This window comes from Trachypithecus francoisi, unplaced genomic scaffold (assembly GCF_009764315.1).
Source record: "Trachypithecus francoisi isolate TF-2019V2 unplaced genomic scaffold, Tfra_2.0 Lachesis_group1, whole genome shotgun sequence".
Taxonomy (NCBI): Eukaryota; Metazoa; Chordata; class Mammalia; order Primates; family Cercopithecidae; genus Trachypithecus; species Trachypithecus francoisi.
In genome coordinates, this window is record NW_022681454.1 from 53,301,633 (window position 1) to 53,328,796 (window position 27,164).

The 27,164-nt window shown below is 34.9% G+C and overlaps 1 protein-coding gene across 2 annotated transcripts in view; it reads left to right on the top strand.

Moving 5' to 3' along the window:
* The window catches only part of ANTXR2 (ANTXR cell adhesion molecule 2), a 158,466-nt gene extending 138,226 nt beyond the window's left edge, over window positions 1–20,240 (top strand). For both annotated transcript variants that reach the window (XM_033214316.1, XM_033214314.1), the window contains exon 17: window positions 17,767–20,240. In XM_033214316.1, coding sequence (XP_033070207.1) covers window positions 17,767–17,805 — 39 coding nt within the window. In that variant the 3' untranslated portion in view covers window positions 17,806–20,240. The remainder of the gene's footprint in view (window positions 1–17,766) is intronic.
* Window positions 20,241–27,164: the final 6,924 nt, after the last annotated feature.

Sequence of the window (27,164 nt, forward strand, 5' to 3'; positions counted from 1 at the left end):
CTATACATTTCTACAAAGTCTTATCCATAAAGTATCAGTTCAGAAACTTAAAGTGAAGTTTTTTAATATTTGTACTAAATCAGTTAGTCTCAAATTGCATAGGAATTTAGCTGTTTGGCAAAATGACCCAAAGAGCTATGGACATTTTTAAATAGAGACAGCTAATGAAAATCTATATGAATCCAGTAGAGGCTTTTAGTTATCAAATTTTTGACTAGGACAATATACATTGTTTTAGAGCCCTAAAAGTGAGGGTTTAATTCTTAGAAACCTAACTAAGGTAGGAATAAATCATTGCATCACTAGAGCCATACACATTAGGAAAATCTCAATAAATATTTTTCAGTGTTGATATATAAACATTTAGAATTTCTCTTTAAATGTGCCAAGAGCAACTTGATAATGCAAATGAATTATCTTAATGCCTAATTTTCTAAGAAGAAATACATGAGTTGCACGTAAACTTTTTGCTGTGTGGTATTAACAAGTGAGGTTAAAAATTTTGCTAGAGAAATACTCTAGCAAAAAATTACTATTTTCATACTAACATTCTTCCACTCTAAGCAAGCTAATTTATTCTATTTCCCACCTGGTAGTGATGTAATATGCCTTTCATTTGGATTTTTTTCTAAATGCATGATTCAAATACAGATTTTGTTTGCAATTAGCCATTATTTGACATAAAGATTGTAGTTTGGATTCTTTAGTCTGATATTGTCTGATGGGTGTTTTTGGCTTGTTTTGTGCTTTGTACATGTGAATCTTAAGAATTTGAAACATAAGTCACTTATCTTACCTCCATCTGCAGTAAAAGAGATGAGAATGGATCTAGATGTTAATTGTGTATAATTAGTAATGTGCTTTAGATAAAGAAGATTTATAAGTGACTGCTCCCTGACTTTGTATAGTAAGATCTCTGCCTTCTGTTTGACCTCATCTACTTTCTCCATCGCTCGCTGTGTTCCTGCCACGTTATCTGTTTGCCTTTTCCACAGATATGACAAAGACATTTTTCCCCACAGCCTTTGCGCTTGATGGTTTCTCTACCACCTATATACTTTTTATAAAATTGCAACTTCTCCAGCATTCATCCCCAACACATGTATACATTGATATTCTGTACCCTCTGAATCAGATTCGCCTTTTAATTTTGGCATAGATTATTCACAGGTGGTGCTATGTACTTTATATTGCATCACATAAGATGTTACATGTTTAATGATACCAAGATTGATCAGAGGAGGCAGGTAGTAAAAGCCTGATCCATCATATTGATTGCTATATATTTTTGACATGAAGCCATTAGTCTGATTAATTTCTTTTATTTTGGCATAATACGTCCCAGACGCATCTTTTACATTTTCTATTCCAAAAGTGGAATCAGTGATTCAACTCCGAGGAGTCCTAGATTTGTTTTTAGTAGATAGTGGTATTTAGAGAAAACATTTTGAGTACTAGGGGTGCTCATTTTTACTGTCATTGCTTTTAGGCCTTTTCAGCAGGCAGAACTAGGAAATACAGTCGTTTTGGGGAAAAAAATGGTGAGATAATAGTGTATTTACAATTGCAGCTTAGCATTAAAGGATTTTACTGAATGTTTTTGAATTTGTACTTACATCTGTTTTCTCCAACATGAAAAATCTTAGTCTTAACAATATTAATGTAATTACTTATCTGCCCTATCATTTATATATATTATATGTATTAGGATTCTCTAGAGGGACAGAACTAATAGGATAGATATATATATAAAAGGTAGCTTATTAAGGAGTATTGACTCACATGAACACAAGGTAAGGTCCCACAGTAGGCCATCTGCAAACTGAGGAGCAAAGAAGCCAGCCCAAGTCCTAAAACCTCAAAAGTGGAGAAGCTGACAGTGCAGCCTTCAGTTTGTGGTCAAAGGTTCAAGAGTCCAAAAGCTGAAGAACTTGGAGTCTGATGTTCAAGGGCAGGAAGCATCCAGCATGGGAGAAAGATGTAGGCCAGAAGACTAAGCCAGTCTAGTCTTTCCATGTCCTTCTGCCTGCTTTTACTCTGACCATGCTGGCAGCTGATTAGATGGTGCCAACCCAAATTGAGGGCAGGTCTGCCTTTCCAAGTCCACTGACCCAAATGTTAATCTCCTTTGGCAACACCCTTGAAGACACACCCAGGAACAATACTTTGTATCCTTCAATCCAATTAAGTTGACACTCAATATTAACCATCACATTATATAAGTATGAATTAATAATATCAGTAAAATTAAGACTGGTGAATTAAGTGAAACATTTATTTGCTTCTCTGTTTATCCTTAGGTCATATTCTCATGTTGCTATACAGGCAAGATACTGCATTAAGTCACTTGAAATATTTATTTTCCATATGTGGCCTTGTGTCCAGTTTATTTGTTCCAGTTCTTAAGTTTACTGTATTTGATTTCTATTTGCCATATCCATTCTTTTTTCTTCTGTTGCTCCTTTTCATCTTTTAGATTAACATCAGTTTTTTTTCTTCTATGTCCTATCTCCTGTTATCTTTATAGCCATTTATCTGTCTTGTTTTTCATTGATTGCTCTGGAAATAACAATATGCTTTAACTTTCAGTATAACATCAAATAATATTAAAGTAGTTAAAGAACAATATGCAAACATTGCAGGGGTATAATTTCCATTTTTTTCTTTCTGTTCCTTATTCTCTTGTCATGTATTCTACTACTACATGTTATGAATCATTATCTTATTATTTATTCCTTTAAGTAATAGTGTCATAAAAATTTATTTTCTTTATTTATGTTACTTGTATATTTAGTCACATATTTACTGTTCTGTTTCTGTATTTTTTCCTGCAAACCTGAGCTTCCATCCCCGTAGTGTCTTTTTTCTTCAGTCTCAAGAACTTTTTCCATTTGTTAAAAGCTATTGTGGATAAATGATCTCAGATTTTGTTTGTCTGAGAATGTCTTTATTTTTCCCACATTTTTAAAGAGTATTTTCTCTGAATGTTGACATTTTACTTGACATTTTTCCCCATGTACTATTTTAGAGAGTTCCATAGCCTCTTGTCCTCCATTGTTTCTAATAAAAAGTCAACTGTCATGCTTATCACCATTCTCTATATCTTATTGTGGGGAAGGGGAAAGGGAAAAAGTTACGCTTTCATGATATTCTTGGTTTTCAGAAGTTTAACTCTATATTCCCTGCATTTCTATGTATTTATCCTTCTCAGGGTTAACTGAGTTTCTTTGATCTGTAACTTTGTGTCTTCCATCAATTCTAGGAAGTTCTGGGCATTTATTTTTTAAGTCAATTTTTGGCCCCATTTTTTGTCCTCTCCTTATGGGATGCATTACTTATATGACAAACCATTGGATATTGTCCCATAGGGCTCAGATTCTCCTTATTTTTTTCTTTATTTTTTAATTTGAACATTATCTATTCTCCTACCTTCAAATTCAGTGAGTGTTTCTTCTGCTGTGTCCATTCTACTTTAACACCAAATACATTCTGTATTTCTGATATAGTATATTTTCTCTTTAGTTTTGGTATCCTATTATTACAATTTCTTATTTATAGTTTCCATTTTTTCTGATGTTCCCAATATCTTTATGCACGTTATCTACCTTTTTTGTCAAATCTTTTAATATTTTTATCATAGCTACTTCAAGTCCATGTCTATTAACTGCAACATCTAAACCATCTGTAGATTTGCCTATATTATCTGTGTTTTCATTGACTATGAGTCATACTTTTATGCTTCTTTGTGTGTACTGCAATTTGTAATTTTATGCTGGATATTGGGAATTAAAAAAGAGACCCATCTAGGTAACATTTACCCTTAGAAAAGTACATACCACCTCCTTTGTCATGTTGCTAATCTGTAGTTAAGTTTTACTTTTACTTATTTTTAGTTTACTAGTAGCTTTCATGAATTTGAGGATAGGATTAAGGATTTCCCTTCAGTAGAGAGTGATCTCTCTCTCTCTTTTTCCATTATAGTTCATCTGCAAGCTTCTAAAGTTGCAGCGGAGGTCTCTTTTCTCTCTAACTGCCACAGTTCCCTTACCTGGCCAAACTTTCTGTACCTTGGAAGACCCATTTTCAAACTGATTTTTCTGCCTGCAGACTTGGACTGGCCAACGACTTGCAGTCTGAAAGGGCCCCATCAGTTTTGGTGGGATATTTCTCAGTTTTGCTTCCAGGTTTCAGCAGGCTGCTACCTTGTGGTTGGGGAAGGCTCTGGGTCCCTCAGGGCTATATATTTTTTTCTTTCCTCTTGCCATGTTCCAAACCTTCAGTGGGCTGCTTCTATTCCCTTGGGGGAAGGCTCCATGTGCCTTTGGAGAAGGAAATATTTCTCTACCTTCTTGTCTTTCTCCCAGCCTTCAGTTGACTACTTTTTTGCTCCCAAGGAAAGTCTCAGATACTGTGATAGGACCTCTCCACACCAGCTTTCCTGCCATGTTCTATGCTTTTGGCAGGCCTCTGCCTTGCACTTAGTGAAGGTTATTTTAATTTGTTGGAATTTCTTTTTATTGTTTAACTGTTTTTCAAAAGTCAAACATTTACATGTTTGTATTTAATAGCATATAACAAGATATATTGAAATTTATCTCATTTACATTCTTATTCAGTCTACTCTGTACCTCCCACCTGTTGCTAACCAATTTTATTTTCAAATGAATTATTTTTTCTTCCTCTTTAAAAATTAAGCATATATTAATGCTAGTGTATTTTTCTTTTTTTGTAATATAAAAGATGCTATAGTGTGTATACTATATGCTCCTTCATTTTAACCCCCTTCAGAAATCCTGTCCATCACTCCATGATGGTATATAGAAATTTTCCTCATTCTTTCTAACAGATGTATATTATTTATAGCATTACATTTTCTATCTGTATCTTAGTTTATTCAACTTGTCTCTTACTGATGGACATTTGGATCATTTTCAATATTTTGTTAACACCAGTAATGCTACAATATGCATATATTGCTTTCTGTTTTTTATTGCTTTAAGATTGTATTATGAATTTTTTTTTACTATTGATTTAAGATCTATGAAATGATCTGTATTCTAATTGAGATTAGAAAGCAGAAAATAATTTCTACATGATCTATTATGTGCCTCACAAAATAAATGTTAAGCAACTAAAAAAGTATACAGAATTCTGTCCTGATTATGTCTATATCTCTTTATTAATACTTTTGGGGCATCTACCTCCCATTTTGACTTATTAGCAAGCACAGAAGAAGGTATTTCTGGCCGGGTGCGGTGACTCACGTCTGTAATCCCAGCACTTTGGGAGGCCGAGGCGGGTGGATCACAAGGTCAGGAGATCGAGACCATGGTGAAAACCTGTCTCTACTAAAAATACAAAAAATTAGCTGGGTGCAGTAGTGAGCGCCTGTAGTCCCAGCTACTCGGGAGGCTGAGGCAAGAGAATGGCGTGAACCCTGGAGGCAGAGCTTGCAGTGAGCTGAGATCACTCCACTGCACTCCAGCCTGGGCGACAGAGGAGACTCCATCACAAAAAAAAAAAAAAAAAAGAAAGAAAAAAAGAAAAGAAGGTATTTCCAACAAAGATTTTTATAGATATCTATATCTACATCTAGATATGTATCTTACTTGCAATTAATAATTTGGAAGCATCTATTTCATCTTATGAGGTGTGATTTAGGTGTATCATTAACTGCCAACTGTATGCCTGAATTTCAACAAATATTTAAAAACATAGATATTTGCAAAATAAATATTGACCGTATGTATACAGTCACTAAAATTTTGCAGGTGCCATGACAGTTTAAAGAGATTGAACAAAAAACATTTAAAGGTAAATTTTTCAGCCAAACTCAGAACTTCTCTTCATGACATCTACTGAATATCCATATGGTGCGTGGTCTCTACTGTAAAATTGGACATTTATAGGTTGAGCTTCCATTAGAAAAGAGTATGTGGAACTTATATTTCAGCTCAAAATTTTGCAGTTTTATTTAGAGCAAAGGATAGCACAGATTCTTTATATATATATATATATATAGAGAGAGAGAGAGAGAGAGAGAGAGATGTGATACTATATGTCTTTTCTTCAGTCCTGTATCTCCATTTGCTATAGAAAATCTCTGCTCAAAATGCCTCTTGTGTTCTCAAGTCTCTCCTTATATCAGTGATTTCCTGGACCTCTTGATTTGTCTCTGTGTCTATGTGTATGGGTGCTTTGTATACAATTTTAAATTTGAAACACTCTTTACTGTCGTACGGAACATGAAGGTTTAGTAAGCTTTTTATAGAAGTGATGTATAAATAAATCAACTATCTGTGTTTGAAAAGTCTAAAGTGCAGTTGTTTGCTTCAGCTTGTCAATGGATATTTATGAGGTGAGCATAATACTATAACAGTTATAGCAGTGAAATACATCCTGTGCATATAGCTAGTAAAGGAGCTCACAAGCGTTAATGCCAGTGGAATTTTAATGCTCAAGAGATGGGAGACATGGCACTTGCTCTGGTTAATGCTGCTATTACCAGCTACAGTGAAAATGAGACAGTGAAGTCAGTTTTAAATATTGCAGTGGAGTTGGGGTCTCTATACCTAGGCAACAGCAAATATGTCAGTTCCTACTTTTGTCATATTTTCACTTCTTGGTTTATTTAACTGCAGAGTAGTAATGCAATATCAGACATTTTTTTTCAGGGCATCTCCTTTCCTTTCTTACTTACTATGAGGCTCATGAGAAGGTTTTGCCAGCAATGATTTCTGGGAAAATGTCAATAAGCTTCTCACTCTAAGATATACTAATCATTGCCTGAAAATTATTTGAGTGAAGTTAAAGGTTCTGATTATGAGTTTAACATTTATTATGATCAGACTTTTGTTTGTGTCATATCCTTGGTACATTCTGTTTCTTCTTATACAGAAGAAAAGTTTGTAATAGAATAAAGCTTCCACACAGAACTGTAGTCTTTGTGATGAATTGAAACTGTTAATACATTCCAATTTGTAAAGAATTGTATTGTGCTTACTTTGGCCTAGCACGCAAAGAAAATGAAGTTTTCAGTCTTTAGACAGATGTATTATCATAGAAGAATTTTGGGATTATGTGAAGAATAGTACAGTTTCACCATGCTTGCTTCTATAAACTTCAAGTTCATATTAATTTTTCAACTTAGTTCAGGTTAAGTTCAAATTAATGATAATTTGACATCATCTATCCACAGAGTACCTCATTAAACCCTAAGAGAATAAGAAAAAGCAACATAGAAAGCATATGGTCTTTTTGCATAAGGTACAGGTTTAGGCAGTTCTTTATTGGAGGATTGTAGAGGTTAAGAGGGGTTCAGATACTCTCCAGGACTGAGAAGGTTAAGAATCAAGAAAGAAACCTTTATTAATTGGCATTTGCTTGTACCTAGTCTACTTCTAAAGAAGTATTGAGAAAAAAAAATACAGTCAAACCTCAGAAGAATAAAAATAGGGAAATAATAATAAGCCTATGTCAAGATATAGTTATAACAGAAAATGTACACTACGGCTAGCAATTGCTTTTAGGACATCTTATAAATCTGAGCTTCCTAAAAGCCAAGACATAAAGAGAAAGAGGTTAAGTTGTATAGTTGCCATTATATATTAAAAGGGAAACATATGAGCTTACCAGAATTCACAAACTTTTTCCTAGCTCTAAACACCAAGGAGAATTGTTCCCTTAATATCAGTATCCTTAATAGCAATTTTCCAAAATAATAATTCTCTTCATATGACCAGAATTCATAGGGCTCTTCATATAACCAAAGAGAGAGAGAATGCTATATTGTTTATGTAGATCTATGAGATCTAAAGAAAAGAAATCAAGTCTATATATACAGATAGTTTACTAGTGATCTGACTTGACACAGGTGTGAAAATATCTGGACTATTAGTTATCAAACTACATTTTTAGCACAGACAAAAATCTTATACTGAATTGCAATTTTAGAAGATAGATGAGAGTGGAGCATTAGATTTGAGAGGCCTGCAGTTGTGCCTGCTTGTTCCCTTCTCATGCACTGCCCAGCCACAGTGACCTCTGAGGCACCTTGCAGAAAAGCCACAGGACCTCATGGATTACACAATGAAAAAACCATTGACCTAGAGAAATAAATGGCTAGCATTCCACTTAGAGTCAACTGAGAGTAGTTTTGCCAACTGATAGGGAGAGAAAGGATTCTAACATTATTACAGATAAATACCTGAGGTATAAATATTCTATAATGTTAATTGCATAGAGAAATTATATGCCCTAGATATTGGGTATGTGGTTAAAAGTTTGATGTGGTGTGAAAATTAAAGAGCATCTCTTATATATATATATTTTTTTATTATACTTTAAGTTCTAGGGTACATGTGCATAACGTTTATATCATGTATAACTCCCCAATGCAATCCCTCCCTCCTCCCCCCTCCCCCTGATAGGCCCCAGTGTGTGATGTTCCCCTTCCCGAGTCCAAGTGATCTCATTGTTCAGTTCCCACCTATGAGTGAGAACATGCGGTGTTTGGTTTTCTGTTCTTGTGATAGTTTGCTAAGAATGATGGTTTCCAGCTGCATCCATGTCCCTACAAAGGACGCAAACTCATCCTTTTTGATGGCTGCATAGTATTCCATGGTGTATATGTGCCACATTTTCTTAATCCAGTCTGTCACAGATGGACATTTGGGTTGATTCCAAGTCTTTGCTATTGTGAATAGTGCCGCAATAAACATACGTGTGCATGTGTCTTTGTAGTAGAGTAATTTATAATCCTTTGGGTATATACCCAGTAGTGGGATGGCTGGGTCATATGGTACATCTAGTTCTAGATCCTTGAGGAATCGCCATACTGTTTTCCATAATGGTTGAACTAGTTTACAATCCCACCAACAGTGTAAAAGTGTTCCTATTTCTCCACATCCTCTCCAACATCTATTGTTTCCTGACTTCTTAATGATTGCCATTCTAACTGGTGTGAGATGGTATCTCATTGTGGTTTTGATTTGCATTTCTCTGATGGCGAGTGATGACGAGCATTGTTTCATGTGTCTGTTGGCTGTATGGATGTCTTCTTTTGAGAAATGTCTGTTCATATCCTTTCCCCACTTTTTGATGGGGTTGTTTGTTTTTTTCTTGTAAATTTGTTTGAGTTCTTTGTAGATTCTGGATATTAGCCCTTTGTCAGATGAGTAGGTTGCAAAAATGTTCTCCCATTCTGTAGGTTGCCTGTTCACTCTGATGGTAGTTTCTTTTGCTGTGCAGAAGCTCTTTAGTTTAATTAGATCCCATTTGTCAATTTTGGCTTTTGCTGCCGTTGCTTTTGGTGTTTTAGACATGAAGTCCTTGCCCATGCCTATGTCCTGAATGGTACTACCTAGATTTTCTTCTAGGGTTTTGATGGTATTAGGTCTAACATTTAAGTCTCTAATCCATCTTGAATTAATTTTCGTATAAGGGGTAAGGAAAGGATCCAGTTTCAGCTTTCTACTTATGGCTAGCCAATTTTCCCAGCACCATTTATTAAATAGGGAATCCTTTCCCCATTTCTTGTTTCTCTCAGGTTTGTCAAAGATCAGATGGCTATAGATGTGTGGTATTATTTCTGAGGACTCTGTTCTGTTCCATTGGTCTACATCTCTGTTTTGGTACCAGTACCATGCTGTTTTGGTTACTGTAGCCTTGTAGTATAGTTTGAAGTCAGGTAGCGTGACGCCTCCAGCTTTGTCCTTTTGACCTAGGATTGTCTTGGCAATGCGGGCTCTTTTTTGGTTCCATATGAACTTTAAAGCAGTTTTTTCCAATTCTGCGAAGAAAGTCATTGGTAGCTTGATGGGGATGGCATTGAATCTATAAATAACCTTGGGCAGTGTGGCCATTTTCACGATATTGATTCTTCCTATCCATGAGCATGGTATGTTCTTCCATTTGTTTGTGTCCTCTTTGATTTCACTGAGCAGTGGTTTGTAGTTCTCCTTGAAGAGGTCCTTTACATCCCTTGTAAGCTGGATTCCTAGGTATTTTATTCTCTTTGAAGCAATTGTGAATGGAAGTTGATTCCTGATTTGGCTCTCTGCTTGTCTGTTACTGGTGTATAAGAATGCTTGTGATTTTTGCACATTAATTTTGTATCCTGAGACTTTGCTGAAGTTGCTTATCAGCTTCAGGAGATTTTGGGCTGAGACGATGGGGTTTTCTAAATATACAATCATGTCATCTGCAAACAGGGACAATTTGACTTCTTCTTTTCCTAACTGGATACCCTTGATTTCTTTCTCTTGCCTGATTGCCCTAGCCAGAATTTCCAACACTATGTTGAATAAGAGTGGTGAGAGAGGGCATCCCTGTCTTGTGCCAGTTTTCAAAGGGAATTTTTCCAGTTTTTGCCCATTCAGTATGATATTGGCTGTGGGTTTGTCGTAAATAGCTCTTATTATTTTGAGGTACGTTCCATCAATACCGAATTTATTGAGGGTTTTTAGCATAAAGGGCTGTTGAATTTTGTCAAAAGCCTTTTCTGCATCTATTGAGATAATCATGTGGTTCTTGTCTTTGGTTCTGTTTATATGCTGGATTATGTTTATTGATTTGCGAATGTTGAACCAGCCTTGCATCCCAGGGATGAAGCCCACTTGATCATGGTGGATAAGCTTTTTGATGTGCTGCTGAATCCGGTTTGCCAGTATTTTATTGAGAATTTTTGCATCGATGTTCATCAGAGATATTGGTCTAAAATTCTCTTTTTTTGTTGTGTCTCTGCCAGGCTTTGGTATCAGGATGATGTTGGCCTCATAAAATGAGTTAGGGAGGATTCCCTCTTTTTCTATTGATTGGAATAGTTTCAGAAGGAATGGTACCAGCTCCTCCTTGTACCTCTGGTAGAATTCAGCTGTGAATCCGTCTGGTCCTGGACTTTTTTTCATGGGTAGGCTATTAATTGTTGCCTCAATTTCAGAGCCTGTTATTGATCTATTCAAGGATTCAACTTCTTCCTGGTTCAGTCTTGGGAGAGTGTAAGTGTCCAGGAAATTATCCATTTCTTCTAGATTTTCTAGTTGATTTGCGTAGAGGCATTTATAGTATTCTCTGATGGTTGTTTGTATTTCTGTGGGGTCGGTGGTGATATCCCCTTTATCATTTTTTATTGCATCTATTTGATTCCTCTCTCTTTTCTTCTTTATTAGTCTTGCTAGTGGTCTGTCAATTTTGTTGATCTTTTCAAAAAACCAACTCCTGGATTCATTGATTTTTTGGAGGGTTTTTTGTGACTCTATCTCCTTCAGTTCTGCTCTGATCTTAGTTATTTCTTGCCTTCTGCTAGCTTTTGAATGTGTTTGCTCTTGCCTCTCTAGTTCTTTTAATTGTGATGTTAAAGTGTCAATTTTAGATCTTTCCTGCTTTCTCTTGTGGGCATTTAGTGCTATAAATTTCCCTCTACACACTGCTTTAAATGTGTCCCAGAGATTCTGGTATGTTGTATCTTTGTTCTCATTGGTTTCAAAGAACATCTTTATTTCTGCTTTCATTTCGTTATGTACCCAGTAGTCATTCAGGAGCAGGTTGTTCAGTTTCCATGTAGTTAAGCGGTTTTGATTGAGTTTCTTAGTCCTGAGTTCTAGTTTGATTGCACTGTGGTCTGAGAGACAGTTTGTTATAATTTCTGTTCTTGTACATTTGCTGAGGAGTGCTTTACTTCCAATTATGTGGTCAATTTTGGAATAAGTGCGATGTGGTGCTGAGAAGAATGTATATTCTGTTGATTTGGGGTGGAGAGTTCTATAGATGTCTATTAGGTCGGGGTCTTATATTTATTTCAATGTAATGAACTCCAGCATGCACAGGGCATAAGGTAGGTTGTACCTGTGTGCTGACGTGCACTTATACACATACACACAAAAACATTTTTAACAATTAGCCAGTTGTGACCTTGCCAAATGCTTTAACAGGCATTTTATTGAAACTCTTATAATTTTGTGTGATAAAAAGAAAATGCTGACGGTAGATTATAAAATTTATTAATAAATTTTCTACCATATAAATGTGCTCTGAAGTCAAATTGCATTACAGTGGGTACACCAGGATAGTAATTGTAAAATACAACCCAAAGATGAGTAAAAGAGTTAACTTATGGGCACATACAGTGCTGAAAAGCTTTGGCATAGCTGGAAGTTGGTGGTGATTCCAGTGAGTGAGTAGTTAGTAAGTTCTTGGGCTGACTTTTGAAAACATAAATATAGATGTTAAAAAATGATTGCATGTTTGCTGAATGAATTCACTCTGAAAACTAATGTTACGTTTTAAGTTAGCAAATATTTGAATATGCAGAAAAGGTAAAACATAGAATGCAAGAAGTCATATGCTGTCCCATTACCTGCAGCATGCTGGTGTATTGTCTATTAAAGTCTCTGCATAATTACAATCATATCATGTTTTTAGTTACAATTTTTTCATCTTTAGAAAGTTTCCTTATTTTAATGGCTACATAATAAAGTAAAATAGATGAATCTGAATTTATTCAACTAATCTCTGATTGTTGGGCAGAAATAAATACAAATTGAGTATATTTTTGACTATATAAAAATCCTATAGTAAATGTTTGAAATCTCAGTCTAGCTATTTTATTAGGTTAGATTCCTAAAGTGAAATTACTGAGTCAAAGAATGTAAGTTTTTAAAGACCATTTTTTCTATACTTTGCTTATCATATAGTTTTTGACAATTTCAATTTCCACTAGTAATGCACAAGAGTTCTTTTCTTGCCACAGAAACTCACTAATTATGTAACATTTTCAATATAAGTTTGCACAAAACAGTATTCTTTAGCAGGGAGGCAGTTTTATTTCTTTAAAGTTGTAATTTCTATTAGGCAAATAAAATGTTGCCATAAAAAGATCATAATTTAATGATTCAATTATTAATATATAAATGCACTTCTTATATGCTATACAAATTTTAAGTTGGTAAACATACCCAGAGTAATCTTATTTAGATTAATTTGCCTAATTCTGTAATATATAGAGAAAGGTCAACTACAACATAATATCTGAATAACTATGATTTCTAAATTAATGTACTTTAAATGTATTTTGCTGTAGCATAAAGTCAGTGATAAAATTATCTTTATTCTGCCGAACCTTAAATTCTACTTCTAAATTTTTATGTCATGCAAAATTAATAAATTTAACAATGATTTTATTGAATCCAAAGAGTATTATATTCCCAAACCGAAATAAGGTAATATATTTATAGTTCATTTTAAACTAATGCAAATACTAATTTAATTCAATTTTATTTTGACTAAATGTTGTTATTGTTAAAGTTTATGATTCAGTGATTTATAAGGCACGATATCAAATTCAAATTGGTTGTATTGATTGCCTAATTGAGTAAGTAGTGTGGGTGCTACCTAAAGCATTACAATAATAGTATATTTAGATTTTACTCATGATTTACATGCATGATTAGGGCATGATTTTAAATCAAGAAAATTGTTTAGAAAGAACATTTAATTAAATTTTCAGAAAATAGAGAAAATTAATATTTTCTTCATAATAATAACATATATTGCATGTTATATTATTCTCTAAACACTTATGGCACCTGAGTTCCAGTTTATCGAATTACTTTGTGAAATACAGGCATAATATTATACATTCATTCATTTTAACTCTTGCTCATGGAAATCTTATGTTCCTCTATTTTGGCATATTAAAATGTTAGTATGGTTTATTTTAGAGACTGTGTAATCCTGTCACCTGATACTAGTATTAGCCTCTATATAGAGAATAAAGTATTAAAATTATAATAAATATAGGTCTATATGTATTCTTCTATATATTCAGCTTAAATTTAATAGTTTCTTATTAAACCATTTAGTTAACTTGTTATTTTTAGCACTTGTATTAGTTGTTATAAAAGTGAAATAGTCTCAGAAAAAAGAAACATCAGGGACTTTCCATTCTGTACAGTTCTTTGACGAGTTGCATGTTCAAGCTATTGTATATTGCTTTGTTTCCTACCTTGATAACATACCTTTATTGTGTAGGCATTATAAGCATGAGGATATGACAGACTTGTAAGCCTTGTCATATTCCATTTCCTGCAAATAAAAATTGTTCTGCAGTGTTCTGGCATTGACTTCTTGCTGTAATATAAATGGCAGCCCAACATCCATGACCTTAAACATAATTAGCGTTATCACTAATGTGTGCTTTGTAAGCTAGTATTGGGGATAGTTGAAGGACGATGCTATCTAATCATGGTCACTTACAACCGGGATGCATTGCCTTGTTTTTAGAATTTTCTGGTAAGCAGATGGCAGCAGCCAATATGAAATAATTGCCTGGAAGTAAGATTCCTGATGGAATAATGAATAAAATATTTCCCTCTAGCCAAAAGTTTCCATTTTTCTTGATTCTTCTTTCTTACCTTTTCCTCTTTTGTGCTACTCTCATGTATTTTCTCCATATTTTCTTCTCTCCTTTTCCACTGTTTTTCTCCTTGGTAATCCTTTTTCTCTCCCTCAGATTCATACTTATTCTATCTTCTCATTTTTGAGATCTGGCTCCACCACCAGTGGAGGTCTATGTGATTGTGAACTCATTCATTCTTCATCCATCCATTCACTTGTTTCTAAGTACGAAATTATTGAGTCTGCTCTATATTAGACCTATGCAATGACATCATAGAGGGAATATGGATAATAATAATATGTTTTTTGTTTGTTTGTTTTTCTTTTTTTTTTTTTTTGAGACAGAGTCTCACTCCATCACTAGGCTGGAGTGCAGTGGTGTGATCTCGGTTCACTGCAACCTCCACCTCCTGAGTTCAAGCGATTCTCCTGCCTCAGCCTCTGGAGTAGCTGGGAATACAGGCAGACACTACCACGCCCAGCTAATTTTTGTTTTTTAGTAGAGATAGGGTTTCACCATGTTGGCCAGGATGGTCTCGATCTCTTGACCTCGTGATCCGCCCACCTTGGCCTCCCAAAGTGTTGGGATTACAGGCGTGAGCCACCACACCCAGCCGACAATGTGTGTTTTTACTGAGAGTTTGCTGTATGTCAGGCACTATTTTCAGTGCTTCATACAGCTTAACAAATTTAGTCTTTACAACAGCCTTAACAATAGGCTCATTTTTTAATCTTCATTTTACTGATAAAGGAACTGAGATACACAGTAGTTAAATAAGTCACCCATGGTCACACAGTTGAAGTGGCAGAGGCTAGAAGACATACTCCATCTTTAGATTGCTGAGATTTAACCACTGTTATCTTTCCTTTTAGATATTTGAGCACACTATTATGGCATGATGTAGTACAGCTATAGTGGAGATGCAGTGGGATCTTTGGGATAAGGAGCCCCATAACTGGGAAAACTGGGGAATGCTTAACAGTGACTCTTGAACAGATTTCCCGAAGTCACCTCCTTTTAAATTTTTGAAAAATAAAATCACACCCAGACATTATCAACTGTTGATAAAAGTAAAAAGCACTGAGTCCATGATCAGAAGGGGAGAAGAGCATTTGCTTGTTTTTGTTAACGGGTGTGTGTTAAAACATATAGGTGTGTATTGAATTTAATAGGTTTTTCTTTATTTTCTTTGGTGCTTAAATCTAGAGACATTTGGCAGCTGATAATTGATACTTAATACCAAGCTTTGGAAGAGTTGTAATAAGGACCTCAGAGTCAAAATCAACAGAGTTTTCTTCCTTCAAGTTTCCATATCTTTAATTAAACCACATCAAATGAAATAAATAATTTAGTTCTGGAGTAATTTAGGTATTAAAGTGAATTTGAGAATTTGAGTAGATTGTGAATCTCACTTGTTAAACTATCCAATTGCTTAAAGTAAATGAATAATCTTCTAACCATTACTAGTCATTACACACTAAAGTTAATATGGCATATAGAAAAGAAGTGGTCACAGAAGAATCCTTATATCTATATCCATTTAATAAGTGATAAAACACAAGTGAAAATAGAGATTGATAATCAATTATTTTCAAAATTGTACAGAAGAGAGAAAACTATTACTTTTTGATCTACAAATACACAAGAAAAATGTCATTAATTTTTATCTTTGCTGTCATAATATCATTCTTCATATTTTTGTTCAATTCTGGAAAATTGCCAGAATATTTTAAATGTTCATCACTATTGAATTTGCATAGTTCAAATCTATTTCTCATTGAATATGTGTACTCTGTGTTTTAGAAGCACTGCTTTTTTTTTGGCTGAATTATTTGTGTATGATGTCATTTTCCTACCTGTCCCTCTTGAAAAAGTATTTCTAACCATGAAACCTGATGTCTGTGAAAATAACACTTTTATTGTTTTATTGTGTTTTGGCAACATACATAGCTCCCTTAGCTAATCTAGAGAACAGCACCTCTTCACGTAATATGCACTCTAAAAATCTTGTTTGAAAGTTCTAGGTAACACAAAAATACAGTCTGAGTACATGACCTATGACCTGTATCAGTAAGGAATTTTTACCTCATTTTAGTCTGATCCTCTATCTGTTTTTTTCCTACTTCCTTTTGCACTGATGTGATTTGTAGACATTAACGCAGAGTAAGTAATAAAAATTGGCAATTGTAGTAATAATGCTGCCTCCAAAAGTATTTAAAAGACAGATAATGTGATGAATGTTTGTCTTTTAGAAAAAATAAATGGAAACTCCTAGCTCTGCTTTGTTTTTATGCTTTTCTGTTTCTTCATTAATTTCTGAAATTTTCAAATTTATTAAGCAGTTGTTTTTGAGAGTAAAATGGACAAAAATTCTGCTTTTATATTCCAACCATTCTTTTTCAACAATGTTTTGTTGCCTTTGAATTTTATCATGTTTTGGATATTAAAAACAAACTTACATTTAGAGGGAAATAAAGAGACACTCTAAAATCTAAAACACTTTGAGAGCAGCTATTGTAAGAAATACAGAAATCTCAATAGGGTGATAATCCTGACCCTAACGTAGAAAGCACTATGCTAGCTTTTGGCTGGTTGAGGAATCTGGGAATGATTTAGGTGGTACAGTGGATCAGTAGTATCATACCAAAGAGAGAAAAGGAAAGTATCTTTTATCACTCATTGGAAACCTTGTTTTCAAATATTTCCTGGATTATTTACAATACACATGGAACAGTGTGTCCACACAACTTTCATAGAAGTGTTAAGAAATTAGAATGGCAAATCCTCTTTGGAAATGTGTAAGTGCAAATAGTCACCATTTGAAATGAACACATGATGGTGGTGTGCAGTGGTGAGAAATGGTCAATAACAATGGACATGATTTTGCAAAAACCCTTCATGAAATGGAATTACAAAGAGATGACAATCCCTTTTTTGGGATTCCTCATCCTCAGTCTCTTACTGCTTACTAAATGTGATCTTCATGTATGCATTTTAGGAGCACCAGCTTGCATAAGAGAATATTTTCATTTTAATTCATTACATAAGGAAGTATATCGGGTTGTGTCTTTGATATTTTTATGGCCTTGATAGTAATGCTGTATTTTAGATAATAGTAACAAAATTGTATTTCCATAATTTTTTTCCATATTAATTATACCATACCATCTCACAGGTGAACTTACTGTGGAAAAGATCTGAATGAACCATCATGCTTTAAACCAAGAAAAAAAAATTATGACTTCATGTCTCATGTTAACATTACTTTCCTTGGGTAATCGTTTATTATATCATGGTAGGAAAACTAGATGTTCTCATGCTTTTTTAATAATGGCTTCAATATTTCAATATGGACTTCTTTCTTTCCTCAGGGCCGGTGCATAAACTTCTCCCGAGTTCCATCTCAGTAAAACGGAAGCAGGAAGACCAAGACGGTACGAAGATGGCACATTTTCACATAGCTGATTTTCAACCAAATGGAAAAAATCAAGTGCATTTCAGAAGCTTTTGGAAGAGCAGCTTAATTCCTCTCAGTCAGGAAATGTTTTCTCTGCCTTCTGCTTTGCTTGCACCAAACATTTCCAAACATTTGTTCTGCCATCTACATGGGAGGTGATGAAACTCAGTGGTAACTCATGATTTATGACATTGAAAATAAAGAGGAACACTGACCTGCAGACTATGGTTTGTACAAGAAAGTTTGTTTGAATGTGTAGAAGAGGAAAAAGCAACAACAGCAACAACATGAAGGTGATAGCAAAACAACTGGCCATGATGGAAGATAGGAGTTTTTTTACATGGAAACATGGCACTTGTGTTTTTATGTGGCAAGATCTTTATCCATAGGCAGAGTATACAATTTCCCACCAGGCTAAGCAAATAAATAAGTCCATTGCCTTATAGCTATGTCAGATCACAGAATCCTTCCAAGTCCCCTATCACAGTGTGCCTTACGGGAAGTTTCTGACTGGAAAATCTTGTCATTCTAACACTGAAAAGTGCACACGCATGACAAAATGTAGACAAGATGCCTCAAGGTATTGGTAGCAAGCAAGATTTTGCCCTTTAGTTTTCGAAGACACCTTTCTGTCGTTATGCACTCGGGACAAGAAAATTAATAGAGCGTTATTCCACAGAAAGACAGCCTCTAGCCAGAGATCTTGAGTGGAGTGCAAGGGCCTCGTGCTTTGCAAACTTGTCCCTGTAACTGGTAGATTCCTCCTTTTCCTGTGTTTAGGATTTAGTAGTGCATAAAGCATGAATAGCCATAAACATACCTAGAAGTTTGTTTTGCTTTTAATTTAAAGGAAGCAGTAACCACAAAGCTTCCGCTCAGGGTTTTTTCTTTCGTCAAGTCTCCAAGGGCTCTTCAGCATTACAAGCCAGCAACTCTCTTTGCATGAACATTTCAAAGTTTAATTAATATAATTAAAAGCAACAGCAAGCAGCAGCCTGTGAAGATTTTGCTCATCTTTTTTATGCCTTTTGACATTGAATGACCTATTACTGTATGCGCATTACTTGGATTTTGAGGGGCACTCTACCTTGGTTATGATTCAGTAGAGGAAAAAGACCTCCTTTCTTCAATTTACAAATTAAATCTTCAGGAGGATCGCCATCACAAAACATTGACGATGTATGTATTATAATTTTTTAGAAAAACCACCATTGTATCACGTTGACGATGCCAAATTATGTTAGCGTGAGCAGAAACACTGAGGGGGAGGAAAGCAGCAGCTGAAGAAAAAAGCTCAAATGATCTAGTCACTTTCGATACTGTACTTCAGATGCGAAATGGATATTGACTGGAAACCTGACAAAGTGCGCCTGCTTTGATGTGAACTGGTATAGACAATGACCAGTGGCTGGGTCAGTGGGATGTCTCTCTGCGAGCACAAAGGCTTATCAAATGACACTAAAAATAAGTTCAACAACCATCACATTGGAAGGGAGAAGGCGAACATTTCATGTTTGGTGGGCATGCGAGTGCACAAGATGGAAAGAGCGATTGGAGCATCCTGGTATAATTACCCCCATTGTGCTCTTAATGGAAATTTCAAAGGATGGGAGTATTCTGTTACTTGGTGTCCAGGTTTGTGGCACTGTTCCAAGAGGCCTTACACACACACACAAATATATAATTTTCTATACATATATATCCTCTAGCTTGAAACTTTTGCTCAAGTTTATTTATGTCACTGGCTGGCTGGATCCAAAGTCATGTGTCCACACATTCATAAATAAAAATTTTACCTATGCCTGTGCTACCATTTCTTTAAGCTCACATAAAGCTAATGCCTTCTTGGGTTGAATATGCAGTTGTTCTGCTTAGTTTCAGGGTTGGATTTCTACTCAGTTCCAAAATGTCCCTCATGTTCACAGATGATACTATTGGCAGTAGCTGCATATGCAAGTATAACTTGGAAGCCTGATATAGTATACCCAACCCTTTCTGCAGTGAGTTATTATATTCCTTTGTTCTGCATGTGCATCTGGAACAAGACCTAATAATGCGGCTTCCTTAAATGTGCTCTTCATTTCTGATGAGTGCACACCAATTGCTATTTTAATATCATTGAGAATACTACAGAAGCTAAAGCTATCTTTATTTGGTAACTACTTTAAATTTCTCTAGAATTATGTAGCATACTTACATGTTGCTGCGTGAACAATGTAAATTAACCTCTGCCTTTAAATGGAAAAATAACTTCCTATAGATTATTATACAGCTACTATCAAGAGCTCTTAATGAAGAGGAAGTGGCAATGGTCTATATGTAGACTGAAAAAGTACCATTAATAAAGTTCAAAGACTGATGGAATTTCATTGCCCTTAAAGATATGAACCAGATCTATTTTATGCTTTTCTCCAATTATAATAACTAGCAGTTGAAAACAATTTGTTTTAAAGAGTGTTATTTTCTTACCAAAAGACCAGATCAAAAATCCCTATACTTTTCAACCAAAAAAGATTAAAATAAAGCCATTTCTATAAATTTAATGACATTTTATATTTTATATAGAGAAATAGCTTCTGTTTGATTTTCTGGACATCATGTCAGTCAATGTCTACTTTCTGTGTAAAAATGAATAAGTCTTACACATAAACCATTCGTGTTGCATAAGGTTGCAAAAACAATTAAGTGGGAAATGACTCCTAACTTATGTGTCTACTCTGCCTAGAAAGAAAGTTTTGAAGGCATCTATATATATTTCATAACAATGTCTGTTCTTTATGGATTTGATCCATAAATATTTATCTATCTGAAAACTTTGATACTTGGAATGTTTTCCTTAGAGCATTTGGTGCTCCAAGAAAAAACATTTGGTGCTAAGAGTTGCAGCACTGATGCCTTTCCCCAAGTTAATTCTATCTTAAAAATTTATATTTCCTTCCCAATGAGATGCAGAGTAAAATTTGAGACCCTCCATTGACTAGGGAGCAGCATCTGTCATCTATGGTTAATTACTATTTTGACAAAAATATAGAAGGTTTAAACCCCCATGTATTTCAGATTGTTAGAGAAAGAAGAAGGTTGCTTATATTTCCCTTGAACTTTATTCTAACCATTTAAATAATAAATTTTTCAATATTTGTTATAGTAAATCCTTACTAGATATAAGATTTGGGTGTTTCTGTGAACTTAACTTTATTATCTAAGTATCACTAACCATTGTTTACTGCTTAGAGGCAGATACATTTATTTATTTTTAAATTGAAACAAATTCTATATTGTGGATAATTAGGTGTTTAAAACATTTTGATAGAACAGCTTATGTATGTTATTTTTGAAATTTAAGAAGGCAGAATGTAATCAGGTCACATTTACAAGTATAAGGAATTATAACTTCTTACTCCATACATATATTGTATGTTGGTTAGCTTTTACTAGCATTTTCTATAGCATCACATTACTTTAGAAAGTTTTTGAGAGTTTCATTATTACTGGAAAAGTTTGGTGGGTATATGTACACAGGAAAGAAATATATGCATCATTTCAATATGAAAGGAAATACATAATCTAGAAACAGAATAACTCTTGATACATCTGTTACATGGTTAAGGAAAGAAACAGGCAGGTGAGGCTGGAGAACCGTTGTCTATTTGTAGGAAATAAAGTCAGTGTGGACACACATTCTAGTTTCAGAGTTAAATTAATATTGTGCTTAGTGAATTTCTATGACATATTTATGAGAACACTTTAGTGTATTTCCACTCCTACCAGAATTTAATTCAGTCGATTGGATAAAAGAAAGACTTATTTTATTTTATTTTTTTGAAAATCCATAATGTAGGAGGTCCTGTGCTGGTTTTTTATTGTATTTTATTTTTGTGCTCTCCTGCCAAAAGAAAAGGCTGATAAGTAAGTACACAGTACAACATGTAAATTTATATAAAAATATGCTTGTTTAGATTGCTCTACAATAACTATATTAAGGTAAATTTGTGTGTGTGTGTGTGTGTGTGTGTGTGTGACAGAGAGAGAGAAAGATAAACAGAAGGAGAGTTGAAACTCAATGTGTTTTCAAAAAGAGCCTTAGCTTAGGGATCAGGTGACAGAGAGGTCCTAGACCATAGACCCAGCCATCAACTAGCTTGCTGATGTTGAACAGATCAACTCTCAACCATAGACTGAAGATGGAATGAGGATATCAAAAGTTCCTTTCAGCACTGACTAGATTTATTTTATTTTATTTTATTTTATTTTATTTTATTTTATTTTATTTTGAAACAGTCTCGCTCTGTCACCTAGGCTGGAGTTCAGTGGCATGGTCTGAGCTGACTGTAACCTCCTCTTCCTGGGTTCAAATGATTCTCATCCCTCAGCCTCCTGAGTAGCTGGAATTACAGGCACACACCACACCCAGCTAACTTTTGCATTTTTAGTAGAAATGCGGTTTCACTATGTTGCTCAGGCTGGTCTCAAACCCCTGACTTCAAGTGGTCCTCCTGCCTCAGCCTCCCAAGTGCTGTGATTACAGGCATGAGCTACTGCACCAGGGCTCTGACTACATTTCTATTAATAAGGTTAGGTTGGAAGTTTTAGTATTTATGTATCTCATATTTATATCAATATGACTGGCTTCTTTATATGTAGTGTGTGGTAATATTAGCTCTGTAAACTGTCAGTTGGAAAAAAAAAAAACCTTGAACTATAGTATATGTTGATAATTAGCCATAATAATATCTTAGTTAATTTCTTACAACTAAAATTTGTCGAAGAAGCAACTTAAAGCTTATATCTGATGAAATCTTTTAAAAAGTTGGGTAAAACATTGGGAAATGTATCCATGTATTTCACTCTGGTTTCATACGTTTAGCAAGAGAAGCACAGAAATTGTTATGAGATATTTATGCTACCAGTTTTAATAATTGGGATACTTTCTATGCAGAAAGAAAAATTACTAAACCCTGCTCTTTTCAGTCAAAATTGGAAAAAAAAAAAAAAAAGTCTTAATTGACAGTTACTATGCCTGTGCTGCCCATAGCAAGTATTCAGTGGAAAATACTGAGTAATTTGAACACAGCTTAGAATCCATAGTATGTTACAATTGCTCGCCTTTCACAAAGTTTGCGTTGTCTTAATGTAGAAGGATACTGTGATCTAAGAATTCAAAAATTTAAAGAGTGGACCCTAAATAGGGTTTCCTAACTGCCATGAAGTTATTTGTATCTTGGATGAATTATATTTACAACATTGTAAATGTCAGTGGGTGGTCCAAAGTAAATTGTTAAAGTTATTAAAATATACATTTAAGTAGGTTTCAGTTTGACTAGAAATAATTGGCAAGAAGGCAAGAACTAATCTTCTAGAGCAGTGGTCCCATCCCCCAGGTCACGGACTGGTACTGGTCCATGGCCTGTTAGGAACCAGGCCACACAGCAGGAGATGAGTGGGAAGCAAGTGAAACTTCATGTGTATTTACAGCCACTCCCCATGGCTCACATTACCACCTGAGCTGTGTTCCTTGTGAGAACAGCAGCAACATTAGCTTCTCAAGGAATGCAAACCCTATTGGAACTGTGTGTGTGAGGAATCTAGGTTGCCCATTTCTTATGAGAATCTAATGCCTGATGATCTGTTGTTGTCTCCCACCATCCCCAGATGGGACCGTCTAGTTGGAGGAAAACAAGCCCAGGCTCCCACTGATTCTACATTACAGTGAGTTGTATAATTATTTCATTATCTATTATGATGTAATAATAATAGAAATAAAGTGCACAATAAATGTAATCCACTTGAATTATCCTGAAACCATTCCCACCCCCCACCCCTGTCCATGAAAAAATTGTCTTCCATGAAACTGGCCTCTGGTACCAAAAATATTGGGTACAGTTGTTCTAGGGTGTAGACTATAAAAAAGATATGCATTGTCTCCATGAACTAAAAGACAAGGTGATTTTAAACAATTTAGATGCCAAACAAAGAAACTGAAAGCTTCCAAAGTCATAAATGATAGAGAAAGGAAATTGTTACATCATGTGCCAAATTAGAAGCAAATCTAAACTTCTTAGCATGCTTATGTACTCCACCATCTGATTTGTATAAGTAATTGGGGAAAGAAAAACTCACAATATAAAACAAGATTGACTAGTTCTAGCAGATGACACCTGTAAATAGAATTTTTACTAGTTGAAATTCTGATGCGAAATGAAGCCATTATTATTATCACAATAAAGTGTTCTTTTTAGTTCTATTTTTAATATCCTCTAGTTCTGAAAGTCTCTGTTAATTAAACAGCAATGACAGACCTGCATCTTCTGTAAATACTTTGTTTGTGTGAGGCTGTCACATGGAAAGAAAGATTATATTTTAAACAATATGTTCAAGTGTAAAAATTCTTCAACAAATTCTTAATGTTTTAAAAAATGGGGAAAAATTTTAGTAGTTTTAACATCTTGGAATTCTTCATAATAAGCTAGGTATCTCAGAAAGTTTGAAAGGATTTTAAATAATTGTTTTAAAGAATATCAAAGACTAAATTATGACCTGGAATATTCAGTGTACTTTTTGTCATTTTGAGAGGTAGTGATATGATTACAATAACAATACTAAGTAAAAAAGAAAATTACAATGACATTATTGGTTGCTCAGCATCTCTGTATTACTATCAACACTGAAAAAGCTCTGAGGTGGTGAATTTATAGTTAAATCAATGATTTTTTAAAATTCTAATTCAAAATTATAGAGAAAAGTCAATCTACAATTTATTTAAAAACTATAACATTTGTTGAGCTGGCAGAGTACAAATAGCATACTCCTCAAATTATTCCTTTAAAATCGTAAATAAAACAGAAGGTATCACTTTGCCTTAAAATATTTTCCTTAACTTCAAAAATCAGTCTGATAAATCTCAATTCAGGGTCATTACTGCATATGTTTATCATTTCTAACTTTTCAAGAACACTTTGAAATCAACTAAATTGAGATGAGAGGGCTTGTATTAGTTTCCTCTTGCTGCTGTAACAAATTACCACAAACAGTTGCTTAACACAACACAAATGTATTCTCTTACAGTTCTGGAGATCAGAACTCCAAAATCTGTTTCAATTAGGTAAAGTTAAGGTTTCAGGAGGACTAGCTCTTTCTAGAGGTTTAGAGTGAAGAACTTGTTTCTTTGCCTGAAGTAGCTTCTAGTGGCTGCCAGTATTCCTCAGCCTGTGGCCCCTTCCTTCATCCTCAAAGCCTAGCACTCCAAGCTCTGCTTCAGTCATTACATACCCTGTTGTGGCTGCTCTTCTGCCTCCCTCTTATAAGGACCACTGTGACCACATTGGACCAAATTGGATTATCCTAGATAATCTTTCTGTGTCAAGACCTGTAACATAATCATGCCTGCAGAGTCCTTTTTGCTGTAGAAGGTAACAGTCAACAGCTTCTGGGGATTAGGATGTGGACATCTTGAGGGTCCATTGTTCAGCCCACGACAAAGCTTATAATCGTTTTCATTTTATTGAATATTTACTTGTGTCTGACACCATAAGAAGATATACAAGATGAATTCAGCTTTCTACTTTAGAACCTTACCTATCCAAATTTCTTGTTACACTGACTTTTTTTTTCTTTTTTAGTAACTCCATTTGTCTCCTTTCTACTGCTTTATGTTTTACTTGTGATTTTTCTCAGAAAGGGAAAAATGCCAGGGAATAAATACTTGGAAGATTTTTGCCAGATGAAAAACTTCGTCCAAAACTGAGAAACACATGTCGGGTTATTGTTGCCTCTGGAGCATTTACTTGGCCTATCTGCACATGCCCAGAAGTTAACCTAGAGTCAGTCCCTGTAGGATTTTCTTCTGTCATACTGAAAATCTACTTAGAAGGTATTGAAACATCACCAGCGACAAAGAACTAAAAGAAGTTGATATTCTAATGTTAACATCGGTAATAGACATATGAGTCTTAGAAAGCTTTCCCCACCTGCTAATTGTTTTTTCCAGAATAATAAAAAAAAAAAGTGAAAGGAGAGTGATTTTAAAGTCAATAAAACTAGGCCGAGTGTGGTGCCTCATGCCTGTAATCCCAGCCCTTTGGGATACCAAAGCTGGTGAATTGCCTGAGGTCAGGAGTTTGAAACCAGCCTGCCCAACATGGTGAAACCCCGTCTCTACTAAAAATACAAAAATTACCCAGGCATGGTGGTGGGCATCTGTTATCCCAACTACCTGGGAGACGGAGGCAGGAGAATCGTTTGAACCCGGGAGGTGGAGGCTGCAGTGTGATGAGATATGCCACTGCATTCCAACCTGGGTGACAAGAGTGAGACTCTGTCTCATAAAACAAATACAATAAAAATAAATAAATTCAATAAAACTAACACCCATTTTAAATATTTTTCAGGTAGTAATCTCAAAGAAGACATCAATAAAATTGAGAAACTCTAAAATGAAAGAAGTAAAAGGGACCAGATTCTCCCAGTAGATTTTCCCTAAAACATAACATTATGTGCCATGCACCTTGAGTTCTTAGAAAGAAATTATTGTATACAGACAATAGGAATAGTTTCCACATCTCTCATATTTTTGTACGTTATATAGCTACACACGCACACACAGACACTCCTTTCTAAGTACAATTACATTTGAAAATGCTATGAATGACCCATAACATGAACTTTCATGCACTTTGTGATCCTAAGGCTATTCCTGATTATTCATGTGAAGAAATTTGACACCTGTAAATAATGAGTTCATAACATGTTTAGAGAAAACCAGGCAAATTGCTTGATAACATTAATAACATTTTATAATTTTCCAAAGTGTTTTTATGTATTTTTTGTTGTTTTTATTTAACAAATATATACCAGATGCACATGATGTATACAGTGCTAATTTGGCCAAACTCTAAGCAAATTTTGTGATAAATTGCATTATAAGGGTGTGGGTGGGGGAAGAAAGGACCTTCTCTTGATACTCAGTAAAAAAGTCTTGTAGCATGAATCCTGATTTGCCCATTTAAAAACAAACCTTGATCACATAAAATGAGATTTAATGCTAAATGAGGCCTGTTTTATACAGGCATCCCTAGATAAACTCTGTGCGGCTGAGAGTTTCTCATTTTGCTGCCACACAATTTTCAGTGTACATTAACAGCCTTCCCATGAAATCAAAATGCTTTTAAATCATTCTATTTGGGAGATCTAGGGAAGATGGCCGAATAGGAGCAGCTCCAGTCTCCAACTCCCAGCGCGAGCGACACAGAAGACCGGTGATTTCTGCGTTTTCAACTGAGGTACTGGGGTCATCTCGCTAGGGAGTGCCGGACAATC